Source organism: Hoplias malabaricus, chromosome 9, assembly GCF_029633855.1.
Source record: "Hoplias malabaricus isolate fHopMal1 chromosome 9, fHopMal1.hap1, whole genome shotgun sequence".
In the NCBI taxonomy this organism is placed as follows: domain Eukaryota; kingdom Metazoa; phylum Chordata; class Actinopteri; order Characiformes; family Erythrinidae; genus Hoplias; species Hoplias malabaricus.
This window is the reverse complement of record NC_089808.1, coordinates 2,432,309-2,456,333: the sequence shown is the minus strand read 5'-3', so window position 1 is coordinate 2,456,333 and position 24,025 is coordinate 2,432,309. Positions and strand designations below refer to the sequence as shown.

The window sequence follows — 24,025 nt, the reverse complement described above, 5'->3', positions numbered from 1 at the left end:
TTATCCAATACACCCTGGAGGGGGCGCCAGTCCTTAACAGGGCAACACACACACCCCTACGGACATTTTTGAGAGGAAACCCATGCAGATACAGGGAGAGCACACCACACTCCTCACAGACAGTCACCCGGAGGAAACCCACGCAGACACAGGGAGAACACACCACACTCCTCACAGACAGTCACCCGGAGGAAACCCACGCAGACACAGGGAGAACACACCACACTCCTCACAATCACTCGGAGGAAACCCATGCAGACACAGAGAACACACCAAACTCCTCACAGACAGTCACCCGGAGGAAACCCACGCAGACACAGGGAGAACACACCACACTCCTCACAATCACTCGGAGGAAACCCATGCAGACACAGAGAACACACCAAACTCCTCACAGACAGTCACCCGGAGGAAAACCACGCCGACACAGAGAGAACACACCACACTCCTCACAGACAGTCACCTGGAGCGGGAATCGAACCCACAACCTCCAGGCCCCTGCAGCTGCGTGACTGCGACACCTACCTGCTGCGCCACCGTGCCGCCCACAGTTTTTATTATGGTTTTAAAAACGACAGCGATATTATCATGAACGACACCATATGGCACAGTCCTACACAGAATTATATAAATTTGTTGATATTTCTTTAGCATTCTTCTTGAGGATATAATTGATCATGATTCAGTCAAACAGTGTAAATGTAAACATTATACAGCATGGCAAAGGGTATTTGATTTTGTAGTTTGAAATGCATATAAATGCTGCATTTAAAAAGGAAGAAAGGCTGTACTAATTATTTTAGTCATTCCATGCATTCCCCACCCCTACCCCACAGCACCAGCTTATGGATGTTCTAGAACCCAAACATTTAAACAGATATTCATTTTCATTCCAGTAATTTTGTTGAGGTCTTGTGCAGGCTCTGTCTCCCTCTGTTGGCTACATGAGTTACCTGCACTATGTAGTTCTCAGATTACTGAACTTCTGCAGGTCTCTTACATTCAAACCGCTGAATAAAGTTTTTAAGAAAAAAAAGCTTAATGTTAAAAAGCCAAATGTTCAACTAAGGTTTTATTTTAACTGACAAACAATTAAAACGTCTGATGAACATTAGACTAAAACTTTTTTTACAACTTCATTTGAACTTTTGGGTAAGGTTAGCCAAAGTTGTGGGAACGTTCCCTGCAAGGTGGGTCATTACATTATCACTAACCACCTCTCTGCACTATCACTAACCTTTCAGTGCCTGGACCCCTAATTAATAACCCAGTAAACAAGGAACGTCCCTGGACGTTCAAAATAGGTCTAAAAGTGGTCTGTCCGTCAAGGACATATTTTAAACGTCAATGGACGTCCAAAATCCATCTTAATAAGTTAGTTAAGTGGTGACCAATCGATAACGTCAGTGGACGTCCAAAATGCGATTTATACAAGTAATTTATTTCGGGACCAATTAATAACGTCAACGGACGTCCAAAATACGTCTAATAGTCGTCTTTTTAATGTCTGTGTTTGGACGTCTTTTCAACTTTCATTTTCAACCTTAAGAGAACGTTGATTAGACGGTAGTCATTACGTTATTTCAACGTTGAATCAACGGCTAAATGTTTACTGGGAACGTACAACGAAATGAATGGAGTCTTTCGCATTTAACCCATCTGTGGCAGTGAACACACACACACACACACACACTAGTGTACTAGGGGCTATGAACACACTCCCAGAGCATCCATCCCGGCGCCCGGGGAGCGTTTGGGGGTTCTGTGCCTTGCTCAGGGGCACTTCAGCCATGGATGTTCCTGCTGCTCCTAGGGATTGAACCGGTCCTCTATCCATTAGGCTAAGGCTGCCCCTTAAGGCGAGTTCACGTTCGCGGAAAAACTCGTTTCTGACTCATCCCGAGAGTCACATTCAGACCTGGGGCGCTTTGAAACTGTTGTAACGGATTTGTTATTTGTTTGCTCTCCCTCAGCCACAGCGATTGGCGGATACTCCACGACTCCTAAACAGAGAGCGCGCTTCTCATTGGCCGTCACTTCTGTTGAGCCAATGAGCAGCCAGAGTTAGCTGCCCTTCATTCAGTGCTATAGCCAATGGAGTCTCAGTCCCTCCTACACTTCTCGGCCGCTACGTCACAGAAGGCTGTTCCAATGTTAAGGATCCTTCGTAGACAGCCGACAAAAAACTACTTTATCTAACTTTACAGCTGTTTTAAAAGCTTATTCCGCCCAAATATAACTTCTGCGCAGTTTAAAGGGTTATTCCGCTAAATACTACTTTATCTAACTTCCTATAATTTGGTTTGAAAGGCCTACTCCACCCAATATGTTATAGAACTGCTTATGGTTGAGTTGTAAGACCTTATTCAACCCAAATGTTCTTTACAACTGCTTATAGTTTAGTTTTGAATGTTTATTTAACCTACATTGCTTATAGTTTATTACAAATGCTTAATTCGCTCTCATATAACTCTCTTCAACAAAGAAGTGAAACATGAAAACAATGTAATAGCGGTTATGCTTTTAATTTTGGCACATATTCTTCATGTTAGTCTGGAAAAGCAATGATGCGTGTGGACTGCATTTTCCATCCATCCATTATCTGTAACCGCTTATCCAATTTTAGGGTCGCGGGGGGTCCAGAGCCTACCTGGAATCATCGGGCGCAAGGCGGGAATACACCCTGGAGGGGACGCCAGTCCTTCACAGGGCAACACAGACACACACACATTCACTCACACACTCACACCTACGGACACTTTTGAGTCGCCAATCCACCTGCAACGTGTGTTTTTGGACTGTGGGAGGAAACCGGAGCACCCGGAGGAAACCCACGCGGACACGGGGAGAACACACCAACTCCTCACAGACAGTCACCCGGAGCGGGAATCGAACCCACAACCTCCAGGTCCCTGGAGCTGTGTGACTGCGACACTACCTGCTGCGCCACCGTGCCGCTTGGACTGCATTTTACATTGCCCTATTGCAGTGGTTGGTTTTAAATTTGGCACTAATTCTTTTTCACATTTGGCAGCCAAAAAAATTAATGACCCTGTATAAACCTGCCTATATTTAACCACGGCTGCAGGACTCAATTCTTAACCTTTAGTACTTTACATATTAAGTTAGTGCACTGTGTAGGGAATGGGGAGTGATTTGAGTTCATAAACTATACACGCATGCTTTCTCTACACATTTATCTCAGTTTTGTGTCAGTTTTTCTTTCTGTTTGTTTTGCATGCTTGGCTTTGTTGTTTAGCCGTTTTGTTTGTAGTGTTTTTGTCTGTGTACCCGCCCCCTTCAGGGTGAGTTCCTGCCTTGCACCCAGTGATTTCGGGTAGGCTCTGGACTCACGGCGACCCTGGATAAGCGCTTACAGACAATGAATGAATAACTGCTGGATCTGGACTGAACACTGAGTCATAGAAAAACAGCATATATATATAGAGAGATTGACAATACCACCTTCTCCTAAGCTCCTCCTGAAGGATGTGATGTCAGTTGTGTCTGAATACAGTCCATGTGCAAACACCACTCAAGTTCTGTCCTCTGAGTTCTGTCACCTTCATGTTTAGATTAGTTCCCTTTGTCTGTGATGGTTGTTGTTGATACCCAGTAGAATTCCTTTTATATTGATTACGTCTTCTGCTCCCACAGTGAGAGCTGTAATGCTGTAATTTCTTACTCTTCTGAAATCAAATAAAATACGGTGAAATGGTTGGTGTGGAGTCTGCAGGGCTGTCAAGCTCACTGGGTGTTTAGCACACCCCTAAAGCTCTGTTCCTATAATTGCCCCTGGTTTATTCCACGTTTAATAAGATCTGTTCCTGAGAGTGTGATTTCCATACATAAACTTCATTATTAAAAACACAAATGTGTCACTGTGTATCCTCAGTCTGCCCATTCCTGATCTCCACCCACTTCCTACTGTTGTACTCAGTTTGCTCTAACTGGTTTTCACTCACACAGAGACAGCAGCTCCACCTGCAGCAGTCAGGCACACGCATCCCACCTGATACATACACCTGCTACAGGTATGTTGTGTTTATTTATTTATTTATAGGTTACTCATCAAACATTCACATTTCTCTTAAAATATATCTAATAATATTGATGTGTGTGTTTATAGGACTTTAATCTATATACTAAAACTGTTTTGTAAACAACAATACAAATATATTTCTTTCTATATTCCTACAGAACAAAAGCTGAAATTTTGATATATACTTTCAATACAGTCATTTGTCCTTTGGGTTTGGCTGGGGTTAGATATATGTGTTTGTTCTGACAGTGACAAAAAAATAATAGATATTGAAATCCCTTTGATGAAATAGACCTACAGTAAACAATGAGAAGAATTCAATCATTTACTGTTAAAATGAGCTAAACTAAATATAACTAAATATAAAACCCACATTCATGGGGCAGTAAAACCACTTGTGAATTAAAAAACATCTTTAAAGGGCAGCAGTGACCAGTTGTTTGTGTATTTTGTGGTTTGTGGTCTTAATTTATCATTAGTATCTATCAGTACATCAGAGTTTGACGCCTGTCTGTTTTACTTCCCCTTTAGTCAACATTATACCTGTCAGTTTCAAAACTTCATATTAATCTGGTATAACATCAAGGTGGAGCCTTTTTGGTTATTAATGATCTTTTAATGTCCTAAATATTAACGCTCAATAAACTATTTTTAAAGATTTCATAACGCTTTATAAATACAGTCCTATATTTGTTTTATAATTTTTCTTTTAATTTTTTTTTTATTTAAATAAGAAGTTGGCTCCGGTTTCCTCCCACAGTCCAAAAAAAACACATTGGTAGGTGAATTAATGACTCTAAAGTGTTCGTAGGTGTGAGTGAATGCCCTGTTGGACACACCACACTCCTCACAGACAGTCACCCGGAGGAAACCCACGCAGACACAGAGAGAACACACCACACTCCTCACAGACAGTCACCCGGAGGAAACCCACGCAGACACGGGGAGAACACACCACACTCCTCACAGACAGTCACCCGGAGGAAACCCACGCAGACACGGGGAGAACACACCACACTCCTCACAGACAGTCACCCGGAGGAAACCCACGCAGACACAGAGAGAACACACCACACTCCTCACAGACAGTCACCCGGAGGAAACCCACGCAGACACGGGGAGAACACACCACACTCCTCACAGACAGTCACCCGGAGGAAACCCACACAGACACAGAGAGAACACACCACACTCCTCACAGACAGTCACCCGGAGGAAACCCACGCAGACACAGGGAGAACACACCACACTCCTCACAGACAGTCACCCGGAGGAAACCCACACAGACACGGAGAGAACACACCACACTCCTCACAGACAGTCACCCGGAGGAAACCCACGCAGACACGGGGAGAACACACCACACTCCTCACAGACAGTCACCCGGAGGAAACCCACGCAGACACGGGGAGAACACACCACACTCCTCACAGACAGTCACCCGGAGGAAACCCACGCAGACACAGAGAGAACACACCACACTCCTCACAGACAGTCACCCGGAGGAAACCCACGCAGACACGGGGAGAACACACCACACTCCTCACAGACAGTCACCCGGAGGAAACCCACGCAGACACGGGGAGAACACACCACACTCCTCACAGACAGTCACCCGGAGGAAACCCACGCAGACACAGAGAGAACACACCACACTCCTCACAGACAGTCACCCGGAGGAAACCCACGCAGACACGGGGAGAACACACCACACTCCTCACAGACAGTCACCCGGAGGAAACCCACGCAGACACGGGGAGAACACACCACACTCCTCACAGACAGTCACCCGGAGGAAACCCACGCAGACACAGAGAGAACACACCACACTCCTCACAGACAGTCACCCGGAGGAAACCCACGCAGACACGGGGAGAACACACCACACTCCTCACAGACAGTCACCCGGAGGAAACCCACACAGACACAGAGAGAACACACCACACTCCTCACAGACAGTCACCCGGAGGAAACCCACGCAGACACGGGGAGAACACACCACACTCCTCACAGACAGTCACCCGGAGGAAACCCACACAGACACGGAGAGAACACACCACACTCCTCACAGACAGTCACCCGGAGGAAACCCACGCAGACACGGGGAGAACACACCACACTCCTCACAGACAGTCACCCGGAGGAAACCCACGCAGACACAGAGAGAACACACCACACTCCTCACAGACAGTCACCCGGAGGAAACCCACGCAGACACGGGGAGAACACACCACACTCCTCACAGACAGTCACCCGGAGGAAACCCACGCAGACACGGGGAGAACACACCACACTCCTCACAGACAGTCACCCGGAGGAAACCCACGCAGACACAGAGAGAACACACCACACTCCTCACAGACAGTCACCCGGAGGAAACCCACGCAGACACGGGGAGAACACACCACACTCCTCACAGACAGTCACCCGGAGGAAACCCACGCAGACACGGGGAGAACACACCACACTCCTCACAGACAGTCACCCGGAGGAAACCCAAGCAGACACGGGGAGAACACACCACACTCCTCACAGACAGTCACCCGGAGGAAACCCACGCAGACACGGGGAGAACACACCACACTCCTCACAGACAGTCACCCGGAGGACACCCACGCAGACACGGGGAGAACACACCACACTCCTCACAGACAGACAAAACACACGTTGGTAGGTTGATTGGCAACTCAAAGGTGAGCGTAGGTGTAAATGTGTGTGTGTCTGTGTTACCCTGTGAAGGACTGGCGCCCCCTCCAGGGTGTATTCCCACCTTGCGCCCAATGATTCCAGGTAGGCTCTGGACCCACCGCCACCCTGAACTGGATAAGCGCTTACAGATAATGAACAAATGAATGAATGAAAGTGCTATTTGAAGTAAACATGTCAATTTCGGTATAGCTCTTTATATGGGATAACTTTTCATCTTTATAATAATAGTGCAATATTTAGAAGAGGGTTCTGTCACATGCTTCTAATTTTATTCTTCAGTGTCTCATACAGGAGAGTGTTTTATTACAGTGTCTATCTGTAATTTTGCCAGCACTGACCACTGAGTGGATTTTTCAATACTGCAATGATGCCTACAATAATAGATTTAACTCAACGTACTAAGCACTGTCTACCGTACGTTAAAAAGGGAACAAAAGCAAAGCAGAAAAATCACATTTGGCATTGAAGTGTAACTGAGTCGAATGTGGAGTAGAATTCACTGTCTGAAGCATTGTTTGAAGAGTGAATTTGCAAGGAAAAACCGGTTAGCAAATGGAATACCTGGAAGGACTCTATTGAAGCAAACCTCTCATATTTCAGCATGTGTGTTTTGTTTCCCTTAGTGATGAATATAGTGTAAGGGGAACTGGTGTTTTCTCCTGATTGTTACACACAGGGGCAGAACAGGCCCTGCAGTGTAATGGGCTCGTCCCATATAACAATGCTGACATTACAGAGCTCAATGGCCTGTGTTTCACAAGGGGATTTCAAGCCGTGAATGAGATCGGACACGAAACACCACTGTTTCTCAATGGATGTGGTCTTTGTGTCTCGGCTTGCAAGTTTGTGTGTGTGTGTGTGTGTGTGTGTGTGTGTGTCTTTTAGGTCTGTGCGATCATGATGGCCAATACTACAGTCATGGTGCAGCCGGGGGCATACCTGTCTCCAGATGGTCCAAAAACCAACAGCTGGAACAGCGGAGTGTGTGACTGCTGTGATGACGTTGGAATCTGTGAGTGTGTGTGTGTGTGTGTGTGTGTGTGCGTATGTTATTGGATATTATTCTGACTAACGAAAATCACTGCTAATATTCCACAATCCCTGAAATATTGACATCTCAAGAACACAGAATTATAATGTGCAATTATATTTGTCATTATACAAGGTCTTCCTTGTTTAACCCATCTGTGGCAGTGAACACACACTAGGGGCTGAAACTGATCAGATCTCATGCAGCAGACCGGGTTTGGTTCCCCACTGGGGCTATCATTCCTGTTTTTGTATTGTTTCTTGTATGTGCTCCCCTTGTCATGTGACTGTTTCCCCTGTTTGTGTCTGCTTCCTGCTTGTTCCCTGGTCATGTGACACCCTTGTGTTTCTAGTGTCACGTGTCTTAATTAGTTCCCAGGTATTTTTGTGTTTGATTTTTTTTTTAAATAGTCCATGTCAGTGTGTAATTGTATGTTGTCAGTCTTGTCATTGTGTGTTGTAATTCAGTCTCCAGGTTTCTCTGTGTTTGTTTAGTATCCATGTTAAGTGTTTAAGCTTTCAGTATTCTTGTTCTGTGTTTAGTGTTCCCTATTCCAAATGCTGCCCTTTAGATCTTCAGTCTCTTTGCTCTGTTAAGTTCTTGTCTTGTGTTTAGCCCCCCTGCCTAGCCTTTAGTCCCTCTGTTTAGCCTTTAGCGTCCCTGTTTAACCTTGAGTCTCCCTGTTTAGCCTTTAGCTTCCCTGTTTAACCTTGAGTTTCCCTGTTTAGCCTTTAGCATCCCTGTTTAACATTGAGTCTTCCTGTTTAGCATTTAGCGTCCCTGTTTAACCTTGTCTCCTCTCTGATTAGCCTTTAGCGTCCCTGTTTAGCCTTTAGTGTCCCTGTTTAACCTTGAGTCTCCCTGTTTAGCCTTTAGTGTCCCTGTTTAGCCTTTAGCCTCCCTATTTAGCCTTTAGCTTCCCTGTTTAACCTTGAGTTTCCCTGTTTAGCCTTTAGCATCCCTGTTTAACATTGAGTCTTCCTGTTTAGCATTTAGCCTCCCTGTTTAACCTTTAGTCTCTCTGTTTAGCCTTTAGCGTCCCTGTTTAACCTTGTCTCCTCTCTGATTAGCCTTTAGCTTCCCTGTTTAGCCTTTAGTGTCCCTGTTTAACCTTGAGTCTCCCTGTTTAGCCTTTAGTGTCCCTGTTTAGCCTTTAGCCTCCCTGTTTAGCCTTTAGCGTCCCTGTTTAACCTTGAGTCTCCCTGTTTAGCCTTTAGCATCCCTGTTTAACATTGGGTCTTCCTGTTTAGCCTTTAGCCTCCCTGTTTAACCTTTAGTCTCTCTGTTTAGACTTTAGCTTCCCTGTTTAACCTTGAGTTTCCCTGTTTAGCCTTTAGCATCCCTGTTTAACATTGAGTCTTCCTGTTTAGCATTTAGCCTCCCTGTTTAACCTTTAGTCTCTCTGTTTAGCCTTTAGCGTCCCTGTTTAACCTTGTCTCCTCTCTGATTAGCCTTTAGCTTCCCTGTTTAGCCTTTAGTGTCCCTGTTTAACCTTGAGTCTCCCTGTTTAGCCTTTAGTGTCCCTGTTTAGCCTTTAGCCTCCCTGTTTAGCCTTTAGCGTCCCTGTTTAACCTTGAGTCTCCCTGTTTAGCCTTTAGCATCCCTGTTTAACATTGGGTCTTCCTGTTTAGCCTTTAGCCTCCCTGTTTAACCTTTAGTCTCTCTGTTTAGCCTTTAGCGTCCCTGTTTAACCTTGAGTCTCCTCCCTGTTTAGCCTTTAGCGTCCCTGTTTAACCTTGAGTCTCTTCCCTGTTTAGCCTTTAGCTTCCCTGTTTAGCCTTTAGCCTCCCTGTTTAACCTCGAGTCTCCCCGTTCGTATTTTAGTCTTGTTTGTTTTCTCTGTCTCGCCCAGTGTGTTTAGTCTCCCTGTTTGGTGTCCCCTTGTTCTATGTTTTAGGTTTGTGATCGTGTGCTCTATCTGGTTTGTTTGGTTTCCTTTCTTTAAAATACAGCTCTCAGATTTGTTTCTCCTGTTTTCTTGTATTGATTCTGGCCTTTGTTGTGTTTCATTTTATTATATGTTCTCCTGTGCTCACCTCTTTCCCTGCTCCTTGTCCTTGCCCTTGACCTTACCCCTACGTGACACATGCTATGCTAAACTTCAGCAAGGCTCCTAAAACAATGGCCTGCCTCTCTAACATGATTATTAGCAAAGGCCTAAATGTATTGTATGAAGTCTATTTGAAATGACTGCTACACAAATGTGGTGTGTGCATGTGTACAGGCTGTTTTGGATTCTGGTGCCCCTACTGTTTGATGTGTAAAACAACTGAACAGTTTGGAGAGTGCCTTTGCCTCCCTCTGGTGGAATTCTGCTTTGGCACCTTGGTGCCACCTGTGACCTTCGCCATGAGGAGCTCAGTGAGAGAGAGATACCGCATTCAGGTACACAGCTCTGTGACTTCTTTTAATCACTTCACTCATTTTGCTGTACATATGAAATTCATATAAACTCTAATGAACAGAATTTTCCAAAATTAGATATTTTTAATTAGAAACCCAAAAGCTGGACACCTCAGACCCAATTAAAGGGTTTCACACTAAGAATAAAAGCTAACTAGCCTATGTAAAACTGTTTTTGCTGTTTTGCTTTTACTCTTTCTTTCATATATATATATATATATATATTACTTATCACCAGGCAAGAGATACAGTATATCAGTATCAATAGCTTCAGCCATTGACCAACTATAACTGACATAGGAGTTCCACCATTATTGCTTGTGTCTGTATGAATGTATGTACATTGGTCAGAGGAACACTCAGGCCTTTATCAAGAAGCACAAAAAATCTATGCAAAGAAATCAACCAAGGAAAACCAATGCAAATCACTGGAGGCACCTTAAAAAAACTGCCTCTGTAAGTTGAAACTATAGAGAGAGAGAAAAACAAACAGAACAATGTTAAATGATTCCCATAGTATATCAAACTAGCTTTTAATGTAGAAAACATTGTAAGGACTACGGCTATTAATACATTGTGTGAATAATAAACAGAAGTAAATAGTACATACAGATAACAAATATATCATTTATATGAATGTATAATACAGATTACAAATAAGCACAAACGTCCATATACAGGGGGTCCTCGACTTAGGACGTTGATCCGTTCCTACGTCACGTCGTAAACCGATTTTCGGTGTAAGTCAGAACATAGGTACATACTGTACGTAAATAACATACTGTAAGCACTTATCCTATCCTAACACCTATCCTCCTCGGTCCCGAGCCGCGTAACCGTGTATTCTTCCACCGCGCACACCACACACCAAGTTCGCGTTACGACGTTTACGACGCAAAACCACTTAAGTCGAAATAAGGCTTTATACAGTAAATTATGGAACGCCGTTGGTCTCTAAACGTGTTGGATTCTCCGTGTTATAGGTATTTACGTGTTAACGCGTTATGAACGTGTTTACACGTTAAGTTTGTGTATTTCGTGAATAATTATGAATAATTCAGATGAAACATAGGGACTACGTTCACAAAGGATTTTTGTTTCGTGTCAGCTACAGTGTGTGATGTAAATCATATCATGAATATGTAAATACGCCCGGATTTGAGGCTTCCCATTGGCGAAAACCTTAAGAAGCGTGTAAACGTGTCATTTTTGGTCACGTTATCACGACAAAGTTTTACGTGTTAACACACAAATTTTTAATAACGTGTTAGCGCGCATGTGTTCACACGTTTAGAGCCCACAAAACATTGTAACTCAGGACTGACGTAACCCGAGGACCTCCTGCATTAATATCAGTATAATGTTGTTTTAAACATACATATTGCAAATATCTATCTTGGATCAGTGTAACGTAGTGCCCCTTCTGAGAGAATCTGGTATGAGATTAATAGCCATTACATTGATGATCTGGGAACGAGGCTCTATACCTGGCCACTTCATAAAGCTGATAAAATTTAGGCTTTCTATAAGAAGTCCTTCACGTCCTTTAAGGATTTCATGATGAATGGACCCATTGAAATGCTCCAAAATTACTTGGAATAAAATCTTTTTACATTCACTTCTATTGAAAGTTAAGGTTTTTCCTTCTCCTCTAAAATTACTTTTTTGGGAGATAATTGTTTTTAAGTGGACAGCGACTTTCTCTACAGGGTGGGCCTTTTATATGGATACACCTTAATAAAATGGGAATGGTTGGTGATATTAACTTCCTGTTTGTGGTACATTAGTATATGGGAGGGGGGAAACTTTTCAAGATGGGTGGTGACCATGGTGGCCATTTTGAAGTCAGCCATTTTAGATCCAACTCTTTTGTTTTTTCAATGGGAAGAGGGTCATGTGGCAAATCAAACATATTGGGAATTTCACAAGAAAAACAATGGTGTGCTCGGTTTTATTCTTTTATATATGTTTATATATGTATATATATTTAATATTTTATATATGTATGCGATTTTGTAAATATATCATGAACGAAGAAGGTTACATAAAATCCAAGCACACCATTGTTTTTCTTGTGAAATTCCCAATAAGTTTGATGTGTCACATGACCCTCTTCCCATTGAAAAAACAAAAGTTGGATCCAAAATGGCCGACTTCAAAATGGCCGCCATGGTCACCACTCATCTACAAAAGTTTCACCCCCTCCCATATACTAATGTGCCACAAACAGGAAGTTAATATCACCAACTATTCCCATTTTATTAAGGTGTATCCATATAAATGACCCACCCTGTACATATTTTCTCTATATTGTATTGAAAGGTTCTTGGATGCAAAGCATCTCATGGGACTGGATTGAAACTCTCATACATTCTCACTCATATTTAACAAACTGCTCTACATCACTGACATTATGTGCTCTTTTTACTAAGTTCTTTAGCATGATTTGTTTTCACCCCTAAGGGTACAATGGCTGATGACTGCTGTGTGTCAACCTGCTGTTCACTGTGTGTGTGGTGTCAGATGGCCAGAGAACTGAAGATTCGTCACAAGCCCCAAGTGTTCATAAATGCCCCATTAAATCCAGCTTATCAACACCCAGTACCCATCATGCCACAGGAGCCTCACCCTATGATGGGACACTGATCAAACATTTGCCAAATGCTTGTGCAACGTTATGAAGGCTCATTCTTCTTAATCAATTATCTATTGGTCACAGTAGATAATCGTTTAATAGTTATATTATCAATAGTTAAACCACATATAGCCCTTATGTATTTGGTATTCAAGGATATATTTACAATTCAAAGATGCCAAGACTATTTAATGCAAATATGAAAATGACTACTTCACGAAAAGCTATGTCAACACTAACAATTTCATGTATTTTAGCAATACTCAATAGCACTATACTATACAGATGTACTTTATTTAAATTAAATAAATAATAAACCACATTCCTACCTTGTTATTCATTCATTCATTCATTCATTCATTATCAGTAACCCTTATCCATTCAGGGTCGTGGTCACAGCCTACCTGGAATCATTGGGCGGCAATACACCCTGGAGGGGGCGCCAGTCCTCCACAGGGCAACACACACTCACACATTCACTCACTCACTCACACCTACGGACACTTTTGAGTCGCTAATCCACCTACCAACGTGTGTTTTTGGACTGTGGGAGGAAACCGGAGCACCCGGAGGAAACCCATGCAGACACAGAGAGAACACACCACACTCCTCACAGACAGTCACCCGGAGGAAACCCACGCAGACACAGAGAGAACACACCACACTCCTCACAGACAGTCACCCGGAGGAAACCCACGCAGACACAGAGAGAACACACCACACTCCTCACAGACAGTCACCCGGAGGAAACCCACGCAGACAAAGGGAGAACACACCACACTCCTCACAGACAGTCACCCGGAGGAAACCCACGCAGACACAGAGAGAACACACCACACTCCTCACAGACAGTCACCCGGAGGAAACCCACGCAGACAAAGGGAGAACACACCACACTCCTCACAGACAGTCACCCGGAGGAAACCCACGCAGACACAGAGAGAACACACCACACTCCTCACAGACAGTCACCCGGAGGAAACCCACGCAGACAAAGGGAGAACACACCACACTCCTCACAGACAGTCACCCGGAGGAAACCCACGCAGACACAGGGAGAACACACCACACTCCTCACAGACAGTCACCCGGAGGAAACCCACGCAGACACAGGGAGAACACACCACACTCCTCACAGACAGTCACCTGGAGCGGTAATTGAACCCACAACCACTAGGTCCCTGGAGCTGTGTAACACCTACCTGCTGCACCACCTACCTTGTTATGTTAGGATAAATCGTTTAGTATTTATGGAGTTAAAGTATTTTACTGTACATTATTTTATAGTGTAAAAATAAAAGTACTTCTATTAGGGACTGAGACAGATACAGCACCTATATGTCCATGCACGACAAAAGCAGCTTAATAATTTTTTACCTCCACTTCATAACACTACAGAGACACATTCATCTACCACAGGGTTACTGTGTATCTTTTCAAGGTTTATGAAATGCAATTAAGATGCTTAAACTTTAGCATATAAACACCACTTGATTTTCACTGGACATGGCCCTTACGTTTGACTGTTTTCCACATTTGGTTTGTAATAACCTTTTTAGTAGAAATTTAGTTTCTGTTCTGCTGTAACATGACTCATTCTCAGGCCTCTTAGAAAGGAAACTAATATCTCAGAGATCATTATCTCTTGAGCATTTCTTCCCCCCGGAGTATGGGACTATTTCTGGGTGATTAAACCAGAGCATGTGATCAGGAGACAAGAGCTTTCAGTTTCTACTGTGACGCTGGATTAGTGACACTTTAGAAGAAAATCAAAAGAATAATTGCCCTGCTGTTGCCATTGTCCCATTCAAAGCTCACTGCAGGCGCAGTGATGGAAAGTCCAGAATGTTCATCTCTCAATTCCTGCAACATCCAGGTCTCTACCACAGCTGTTTGAACATGGCCCTGGTCTTAGAAACACAGACACGGCCTTGTAGTTTTATTTAGTCAATGTTCAAACATAACATTCCCCTTAAAACATGATAATATTAATACACTCAGCTTATTGTAGATTCATATTTGTAATCCTGTGTATCCCATCTCTATTTACAGAAATACAATACTTCTGAAGCGCTCATTTAAAACTGGATTGAAAGTGTGATTTTATTTTACATAATAAAATACGAAAATGCAAGCAGCTCTTCACATTGGGTACATGTTGAAGGATGAGTCTGCCGAAAAAAATACTAGCATTTTTCCATTTCTTGTAAAACTAGTACTTGGAAATTGAGGCGCTGTCACAACAGTGATGACATATTATCAGTGTTTTCAGTCTCCAGCGGTTTAGAACACTCTATTAAAGTTAAAAGCTCTATTTTAGAACAGACTGGTATTTGAACGAGACAAAACAGGTTCAAGAAGAACAGAAGTTATTTACAGATATCAATCTTCAAAACACAGTAGTGAGAACATACTTTTCATAATTCAGAAGGAATTTACAGTGACTGCACTGTAAAAAATTTCTTGTAAGTTTTACAGTAAAATACTGGCAGCAGAGTTCCCAGGCATTTACTGTATTTTTACAGGAACACTACTGTATTTCAAATTTACAGCATATTACTGTAATTGAATAATACAATAATTTACTGTAAATACTGTGTTGTACAGTAAAATACTGTAGCAGACTTGCTGTAAATTTACAGCAATATTTTACAGTGTGGGAATGGTCAAGAAAATCTCAGAAACACATGGGTGCATGTATAAATAACTACGGCTCTCTATATTCACTTCCAGAATAGCTTCGTTTTTTTTTTTTCTATCCTCCACCCCATGGTCAGGAGCCTGCTTATCCACCATGTGTCCCTGTCGGTCTGGAATTTCCCACTCCCTCCCTCATGGATGAATGGCTGCATAGCAGCTGCTTGCTGAGGTTTAACGAGTCTGCGAACGACCAAATCTTGCTGCCTAGGCCCGGAGAGCTCTATTCTGCTTTGAAAGTTTAGCAGGTTCTCACTTCTGCTTCTGTGGTGTGGTCAGGGAATTGTGAGTGCATTTTTGCACTCTACAGGGGGACGTGGGATATATCAACAGTGACCTTATGTCCTCACACACTATGTTTTTTTTTTTTAAATCAAATAACTGTGATGAAGGATCTTGATTTGTTCCATTTGTATATAATTCTTAAAAGCAGAAGACCACAGACAAAAAGCAGTGATAGTTTCACAAGAGTTTATACAAAGCTGAGAGTGCTGTATCAGCAGACAGGATATCTCTAATCACGGGATTCTTTGGATGCTTTTGTAGGAGGTCAAAGCATGTGCAAACATTGTCTTGCTTACTTTAAACCTAGGGTAAAGACGTGAACTATTCTGTTTTGATAACAGGAATTCCAACAGCTTTAAACAGAATACAGTTTTATCTTTCAATAACATTTCACATAATTCAAATATTATTATACCATATATACACTTCACATGTGACAGTAACACTTAAAGGCATCAAATTAGTATAGGGTTGATATTAGGAATAAAGAAAGTATGCTATGTACACTAGGATTAATGCTATGAGGATATATACAGAGAGAAAGAGAGGCTAAAGCTCTGGCTCAGTGTTTAGAAAAGTACTGTTTACTTGTATTGGATAAGGACAATACGACATAAAAACTGGAAAAGTAACTATGTGAAAACCTGCTTGTTTTGTCACAGTAAAAAGCTGATTCAACACAAACGTCCTCCATTCAGACTCCAATAAACACAATAACACGTCTTGGTCAACTCCTCCCTTCAGTACGTGAGAACGACTAGGTTTTTTTCCAAATCTACTCATATACTAAAGTCTCGTCAGACTCCAGCGGCTCTGGACTAAGAGGTCCATTGTTCTGATAGTTTCCCAAAACTGTATCCATCACTGCGACGCTGCAGGGAATCTCCAAGCCCATTTCTCGTGAAGGAGGATAGTTCTGCTTCTCAAACAGAACCTCAAAACTGTCTTGTGAATCGCCAGGCTGTCTCCAAATCAGAAGCTCGTATCTGCCAAATCTGAGCAGAGCCTTATCCTCAAGGTCCGCTCGTTCGAGGTATCCCAGTTCAGAACCATTGACCACAATTTTGCCTCTCTGGCTGATGTTCTGGACAGTGAAGCGAATTTCCGGGCTGCGAGCCTTGCGATAAGCTTGGAAAGAAATCTGCTTTCTGGACACTTTGGCATCATTCAGGACAAAAGTGCAGGCCTGCCCATCTCGCCCCAGTCGGACAGGGTCTTCAGCGTTCATCTTGTACAGGCAGTTGAGGGGCAGTAAGCTGTAGAGAGGCTGGGTGGCTTGATCAGGATGGTACAGCTTAACATAGAGACATGTGAGGTTCTCCTCCGTCTTCATAGTTTGAGACACGTTCATATCGCTTGCTTTTGGGACTGCAGGATTTTCACACAGATTGGTACCTACAAAACAGAAACAAAAGCATTCATTCATTCATTATCTGTAACCCTTATCCAGTTCAGGGTCGCGGTGCGTCCAGAGCCTACCTGGAATCATTGGGTGCAAGGCGGGAATACACCCTTGAGGGGGCGCCAGTCCTTCACAGGCAATACACACACACACATTCACTCACACCTACGGACACTTTTGAGTCGCCAATCCACCTACCAACGTGTGTTTTTGGACTGTGGGAGGAAACGGGAGCACCCGGAGGAAACCTATGCAGACACAGGGAGAACAAACTATACTCCACACTGACAGTCACCCGGAGGAAACCCACGCAGACACATGGAGAACACACCACACTCCTCACAGAGTCACCCGGAGGAACCCCACGCAGACACAGAGAGAACACACCACACTCCTCACAGACAGTCACCTGGAGGAAACCCACGCAGACACAGAGAGAACACACCACACTCCTCACAGACAGTCACCCGGAGGAAACCCACGCAGACACAGAGAGAACACACCACACTCCTCACAGACAGTCACCCGGAGGAAACCCATGCAGACACAGGGAGAACACACCACACTCCTCACAGACAGTCACCCGGAGGAAACCCACGCAGACACAGGGAGAACACACCACACTCCTTACAGACAGTCACCCGGAGGAAACCCACGCAGACACAGAGAGAACACACCACACTCCTCACAGACAGTCACCCGGAGGAAACCCATGCAGACACAGGGAGAAAACACCAACTCCGGAACCAAAAGCAATTTACTTTCAAAACACAAACGCATGTTACCACATAATCACGTTACCTAGAACTCCAATATTTCTCGGCACTGTGTACAACTTTGTTAATCAAATTATAAAAGGGGACTATGACAGAATCCAAGTGTTTCTGAGGTGTAAAAAAATCTATTTTGTTTATCTATTTTATTTTTTTAATTTTTTATTCAATCTGAAGATACACCATTCTGCAACTTTTTGCCGTAAAGTAATTACTTTAGGTTTAAATGACAAGCTATTTTTAAGGTGTAAATAACAGTTATTCAAGCCAAACTCCAAGTGTATTGATTACACATTCTTTACTGAGCTGATTAGACCTGCTTTTATCTACGGTGCACCAGAGAGACATTTTAAAGCACTTAAAGACATTTTAAAATTGCACTGTACATTTTGTTTTATTATTTTCATGTGTGTGTGTAATTTAATTGTTATATTCTCTTATTTGTTGTAGTTTAAATACGGTTTCATCTATAGACCAGCCAGATATTTCCTAAAGTGCTTCTTCTTCACGTTCCATCTTAAATCATTGGGATGTATAGTGAAATATAACTGTTCTCCATCTGTTTTATTATTCTGGCACTTCTTCAGTTTTTGACACTCAGCTGCACTGAAAACAAGAGTTTCCCCTGATACAAACCCAACTGATAATATCTATATAATATCTATATAATAACTATATAATAATTATGAGGATCTGTAAGTTATAACCTATGTTAGAATATAACATAATAAACCCTTACAATAACAAACCTTATATTGTCATTATAACAATTACTCTGTACTTAGAAAACAAAGAAAATGACAGCAATGCCTATGGTTTAAAAACAAAACATGTAAACATCAGCTACAACAGTTGTTCCAAAGACATCTGAGAGCTGTAGAGTTGAATGTCAACAAAAGCCGTCGCTGAGAGAAGATAAATGTTACTGAAGTTCGTTTCACCCACCTTTAAACACACTCTACTAAAACAAGCCTCCCACACCAGGATGGAACACCCTCTCCGTCCTGACCGCGTAAACGACTGACTTCTCCTCTTCAGAGTAGGGACTTTTGTTTGCAGAGAGAAGGATGGCTATAAAAACATTGCATCACCATCCCGGAAGAGCAAGACTTTCCCGGAAAGTCCGCTATTGCGCAATATCCCTGCAACTTTAGCATTCATGATGAAACTGGCTCCAGAAAACTGAAAAACAATCCAAGAATACCAATTAGGTTAAATAAGCAATAGAACATTTATACCATGGAACACTAGTAAACAAAATGTATAAGTGATTATAAATTAGTTAATTCATTTTTTTTATTTTATATGAGATGAAGAAACTTACTGCTTAATACTACGTTAAATTAAAGTGGTTTTCCATATACTGGGACAGTCATGCCTAAAATAGACGTCAGTTTGGAGTAGGATGACCAGATCTAAGATGGTGAAAAAGAGGACACGTCTCGGATGAGCTCTCGCGAGAACTTACATTTACGTTTCGGCATAGCTGCTCGAGATGAGGGTGGGTACATGAGCCTTGCCTGACGTAAACAAGGACTACTGACGTGCAGACTGACCAATTAAATGTTTACAGAGAAGGTTATCGACCAATAACGGTAGCGCTACAGTCAGAGCGTCCAATCAGAAGAGTTTAGGCTACTTCACCACGCCCCCTTCTCACTCAAGCGAACCAATCGGAGTAGGGGAGGGCGGGACTAGTTTGTGAACGAAGCTTCTCGAAGTTCTATGTAAGCTCTAGAAAAACAAAATCCCGGACGTTTGTGAAATCCCCCCCCCCCCCGGACATTTTAGACAAGTCTAAGAAAGAGGACACGTCCGGGTAAAAGAGGACGTCCGGTCACCCTAGATTATAAATTAGTTAATTAATTTTTATTTTATTTTATATGAGATGAAGAAACTTACTGCATAATACCACCTTAAATTAAAAGGGTTTTCCATATAGTGGGACACTTTAGGAAATATCTGGTTGACCTATAGATAAAATGGCAGAACAGTGTTAATATATATATAGACACCAGTGTGCCAAAACATTTATTGACATCATTGTTTCTACATTATTTGCCCACTTCATCAGTGCCACTGACCATGTAGGTGCACTTTGTGGTTCAACACTTACAGACAGTATCTCATATGTTGCTGTGCATACTTTATTAGCCAATGGATATGGCTTTCACAGGCGATATATGAGTGGTGGATCATACTCAGCGCTGCAGTGACACTGACCTGGTGGTGTATTAGCGTGTGTTGTGCTGCATGAGTGGTCAGTGCGCTTTATTGAGTATTGTTTACCATCGAGAAATGTCCAAACAACAGCTGAGTCCTCTGTTTTTTAACGAAGGACTGGCTAATACAAACTGTGTACCAACAGATGAGCTACTATCTCTGATGTTACATCTAAAAAAGTGCACCAGAAAGACAAGCTGGTGTAATACAGTGAATAATGAGTGAGCACAGTGTTTGATTCACTTGCAGCAGTGCAACACTCATTAACCCAACACCACCATGTCACTTTTGACTCATCGTTGTATGTCTGTGTCGTATATTAAAACTATAGGGCTCAGATTCAGCACATAGTTTTGCCCACTGTGCACAGTCTGGTACGACACTGAGACAACATTTCATGAAAGTCAGTCAACAGTTGAATGGCGTTCTTTTTATTATTGTTGAAAATATAAGCAAAGGTAAATTAATGTTGAGAACAGAACCATCAAACACATAACATTGTCATAATACTGTCTATTTTCTTGCTTGTTTATAGCTGATGAAGGATTGTAAAGGTCCACGTCATGTTGGTTAGGGTTGCGGTGCATCAGGAGCCTACCAATATTCATTGGGAACAAGGCAGGAACACATCCAGGACAGGGCACCAGTCCATCACAGAACATCGCATACTCACACCAGTGGGCAATTTTGTACAGTCTACCTACCCTTGTGTGTTTTTGAATTGTTGGATGAAACCCATGCAGATGCCTGGCTGTAAACCTGTTTGTTTACAGCCTAGAGCACAATTCGGAATAAAGTGAGTGTGATTCCAACCCCCAGTGCCCACTGGCAAACTGTGCTACCAGAAAGAAGGAAGAAAATTTCAAAATCCCAATAAAGTGGTTTTATGGTTGTGACCTTAAAGCCTGCACTTATCAGTGGTTTCAATCTGTGGGTTGAAGGCTACACTAAAAGGCGTCCAATGAGGAAGTAGCTTTACTTATGGCTTTCTGTAACGACTGGGATTACTGTCAGCGGGCCTATAACATGCAGTACCAATATATTTGTTATTCATTTTATTACTACTTGTAATTTTATTTTATAATGTTCCACACAGATTTACGTAGTTTCATAGAAACAAAGAGCAAAGATAGTTCAGGTGAGTTAGAGGTGAGAATTGTTTGCCCTATTGTTCTTTATATGGAACTTTAAATGGGAAATATTATTTTACATTAATTTGTCCATTCGCGTCCCTTCATTTGTTGTGGTGCGTCCATAGCCTACCCGGTATCAATGGGTGCAAGTAAGGAACACACTCTGGTGGGGGTGCCAGTCCTTCACAAGGTGACACACATTCACTTATTCACTCAGACCTATGGACACTGAGTAGCCAGTCCACCTACCAACGTGTGGTTTTGGACTGTGGAAGGAAACCGGAGCACACAGAAGAAAACACACCAAACTCCCAGAGTGGGGCTCAGACCCATAACCCTAGGAGCTGTGTGACAGTGACACTACCTGAGCTCGAAATTAATAATACAATTAAATAATTGTATTTATATTTCTAATTTGGTAGACCTCAATTTATATTTCATTTACACTTAGATTTGAATGTTTCATTAGTATCTGCATTAAATGAAAATGTATTTCATAAATTAATTAAAATGTTCCATGTGATCATGTGGCAACTGTTTCAAAATGGTAATTAAATGTTAATTCAAACATAATTCACCTAATATACATTTGCATTTGGTGAAAAGGTGTTTGAAATTAAATTTTCAGATTTACCACCGCACCGGATGAAAAAGTGCCTCTCTGCAATTTTAATTAAAAATATTGTAACTTCTTCTGTACACGGTGTGTGTCATAGTTGCAAACTGAGCTGTTAACATTTTTATTTCCATAGTCTTCGAAACCTGTCAATTATCCGGTCAGGGTGGGGCCAAGGGCACGTTCAGTGGACATAGAAATTTCATAGAAATAAATGGGAAGAAACGAGTGCAGTCAGAGGATGAATATTTCCAAAGCTTTACACAAGCACACTATTCCAAATTAAGACATGTGTATCAAAGCAGGAATGGTGTTGATACCTTAAACATTGTAGGAGGAGTAGCTTTTACAAAATTAAGGTTGAATAATAGCACAGAAAATAATAATAAATATAAAAAAGAAGAACATACATGTGTTACTCACCATAAAACACTAATTTATGCATTGAAACTGGGCTTTGTGTATTTATGTGTATATTCTTCTGTGCATTTATCTTCTGGTGTATTTATTATATGTTCTGCACATCCATTTGCAGAAGATAGTGTGCATTTTTTATCATCATCATCATCATTTTTCTGCTTGTCCATTTCAGGGTCGCTGTGGCAACAGGGCGAGCAAAGAAGCCCAGACGTCTCTGGCCCCCACAACATCCGCCAACTCCTCCTGCACAGCAAATTCTCCAGTGTTAAATCAACACTTTTAGTGTCAACTTAACACTGAGAGTGTTAAATTATTACACTAACAGTGTTGATTTAACACTGGAGAATTTGCTTTCCCAGGCCAGCTGGGAGATATAATCCCTCCAGCGTGTCTTGAGTCTACCCCGGGGCCTCCTTCCAGTGGGAGGCGTCCAGTCGGACTTGCTCATCAGACGCCCGAACCACCTAAACTGACACCTCTCAACGACTCTACTCCGAGCTCCTCCCTAATCACTGAGCTCCTCACCTGATCATGTAGAGTACGCCCAGCAACCCGTCGGAGAAAGCTCATTTCGGCCGCTTGTATCCGCGATCTCGTTCTTTCGGTCATTACCCAGAGCTCATGACCATAGGTGAGAGTGAGGACGTAGACTGACCAGTAAATTAAGAGCTTTGCTTTACAGCTCAACTCTTTCTTCACCACAACGGTGCGGTACAGTGATCGCATCACTGCAGACGCTGCACCTAACCTACGATCAACCTCACAATCCCTCTTCCCATCACTCGTGAACAAGAACCCGAGATACTTGAACTCCTTCACTTGGGGTAGGTTCTCACCCCCATTTGCCAATCCAAAGGCACCATTCCTGAGGTCCATACAATATTGTATAGGCTTGTCATTCAAGGGAGCCCCATAGTATCAAGTGCCTTCAGTAACTCTGGGCGAATCTCATTCACTCCTGGAGCTTTGCCACTGCGAACTTTTTCACCACCTCAGTGACTTCAGCCAAGGAAATGGAGTCGGACACACCAGACACTTCTGGCCATACCTCCTGCACAGGAGGCATGTCTCTGAGGTTGAGTTCCTCAAAGTGTTCCTTCCAATGCCTAACAATACGTTCCGTCTAGTTCAGAGTTTCACCATCCTTACTCAGCACGGCTTGGACAGTGTCCCTCCTCCCCGTACTGATCCGTTGGACTGTTTTCCAGAACTTCTTTGAGCCCACCCGGAAGTCATTCTCCATGGCCTCTACAAACTCCTCCCATGCTCTGGATTTTGCTTCAGCAACTGCCACAGCTGCAGCCTTTTTCACCTGCCTGTACCCATCCGCAGAATCAGAAGTTCCCCGAACCAGCCAAGCCCGAAAAGCCCCCTTCTTCCGCTTGACAGCTTCACTCACTCCCGGTGTCCACCAACGGGTTCTTGGGTTGCCACCATAACAGGCACCGACAATTTTTGACCCCAGCTATGTGCAGCCGCTTTCACAATGGAAGTCCAGAACAGGCTCCATTCAGACTCCATTCCCCCTCACCTCCTCCGGAACATGTGAGAAGTTCTCTCAGAGGTGAGAGTTGAAATCCATCCGGACAGAGTCATCTGCCAGCTTTTCCCAGCACACCCTCACTATACGTTTGGGCTTTCCACGCCATCAGATCCA

The 24,025-nt window shown here is 42.8% G+C and overlaps 2 protein-coding genes across 3 annotated transcripts; one reads left to right on the top strand and one right to left on the bottom strand.

The window, feature by feature from the left end:
• The first annotated feature begins 3,972 nt into the window (after positions 1–3,972).
• Positions 3,973–13,127, top strand: ponzr6 (plac8 onzin related protein 6). Of its 2 annotated transcripts, none has more exons than XM_066682050.1 (4): positions 3,973–4,034; positions 7,595–7,763; positions 10,006–10,166; positions 12,648–13,126. In XM_066682050.1, the coding sequence occupies exons 2-4, from the start codon at positions 7,649–7,651 to the stop codon at positions 12,828–12,830; spliced, it is 459 nt and encodes a 152-aa protein (XP_066538147.1). In that variant the 5' UTR covers positions 3,973–4,034; positions 7,595–7,648; the 3' UTR covers positions 12,831–13,126. The 2 variants fall into 2 exon arrangements, with proteins under 2 accessions (XP_066538147.1, XP_066538148.1); XM_066682051.1 differs by having other exon boundaries at positions 3,974–4,034; positions 7,637–7,763; positions 12,648–13,127.
• A 1,785-nt stretch (positions 13,128–14,912) lies between these two features.
• tifa (TRAF interacting protein with forkhead associated domain) lies at positions 14,913–19,129 on the bottom strand. Its single transcript, XM_066681686.1, has 2 exons — positions 18,922–19,129; positions 14,913–17,196 (listed from the first exon to the last, which is right to left on the bottom strand). Exon 2 carries the CDS (start codon positions 17,150–17,152, stop codon positions 16,577–16,579), a length of 576 nt encoding a protein of 191 aa, XP_066537783.1. The 5' UTR covers positions 17,153–17,196; positions 18,922–19,129; the 3' UTR covers positions 14,913–16,576.
• Positions 19,130–24,025: the final 4,896 nt, after the last annotated feature.

What these genes read in the sequence shown, in the direction of transcription:
- ponzr6 (XM_066682051.1), top strand. Translation starts at nt 7,649, where the DNA reads ATGATGGCCAATACTACAGTCATGGTGCAGCCGGGGGCATACCTGTCT. An exon ending in CTGTGATGACGTTGGAATCT is followed by an intron (nt 7,764 to 10,005) that starts GTGAGTGTGTGT and finishes GCATGTGTACAG; the next exon opens with GCTGTTTTGGATTCTGGTGC. An exon ending in GAGAGAGATACCGCATTCAG is followed by an intron (nt 10,167 to 12,647) that starts GTACACAGCTCT and finishes TTCACCCCTAAG; the next exon opens with GGTACAATGGCTGATGACTG.
- tifa (XM_066681686.1), bottom strand. Translation starts at nt 17,152, where the DNA reads ATGAACGTGTCTCAAACTATGAAGACGGAGGAGAACCTCACATGTCTC.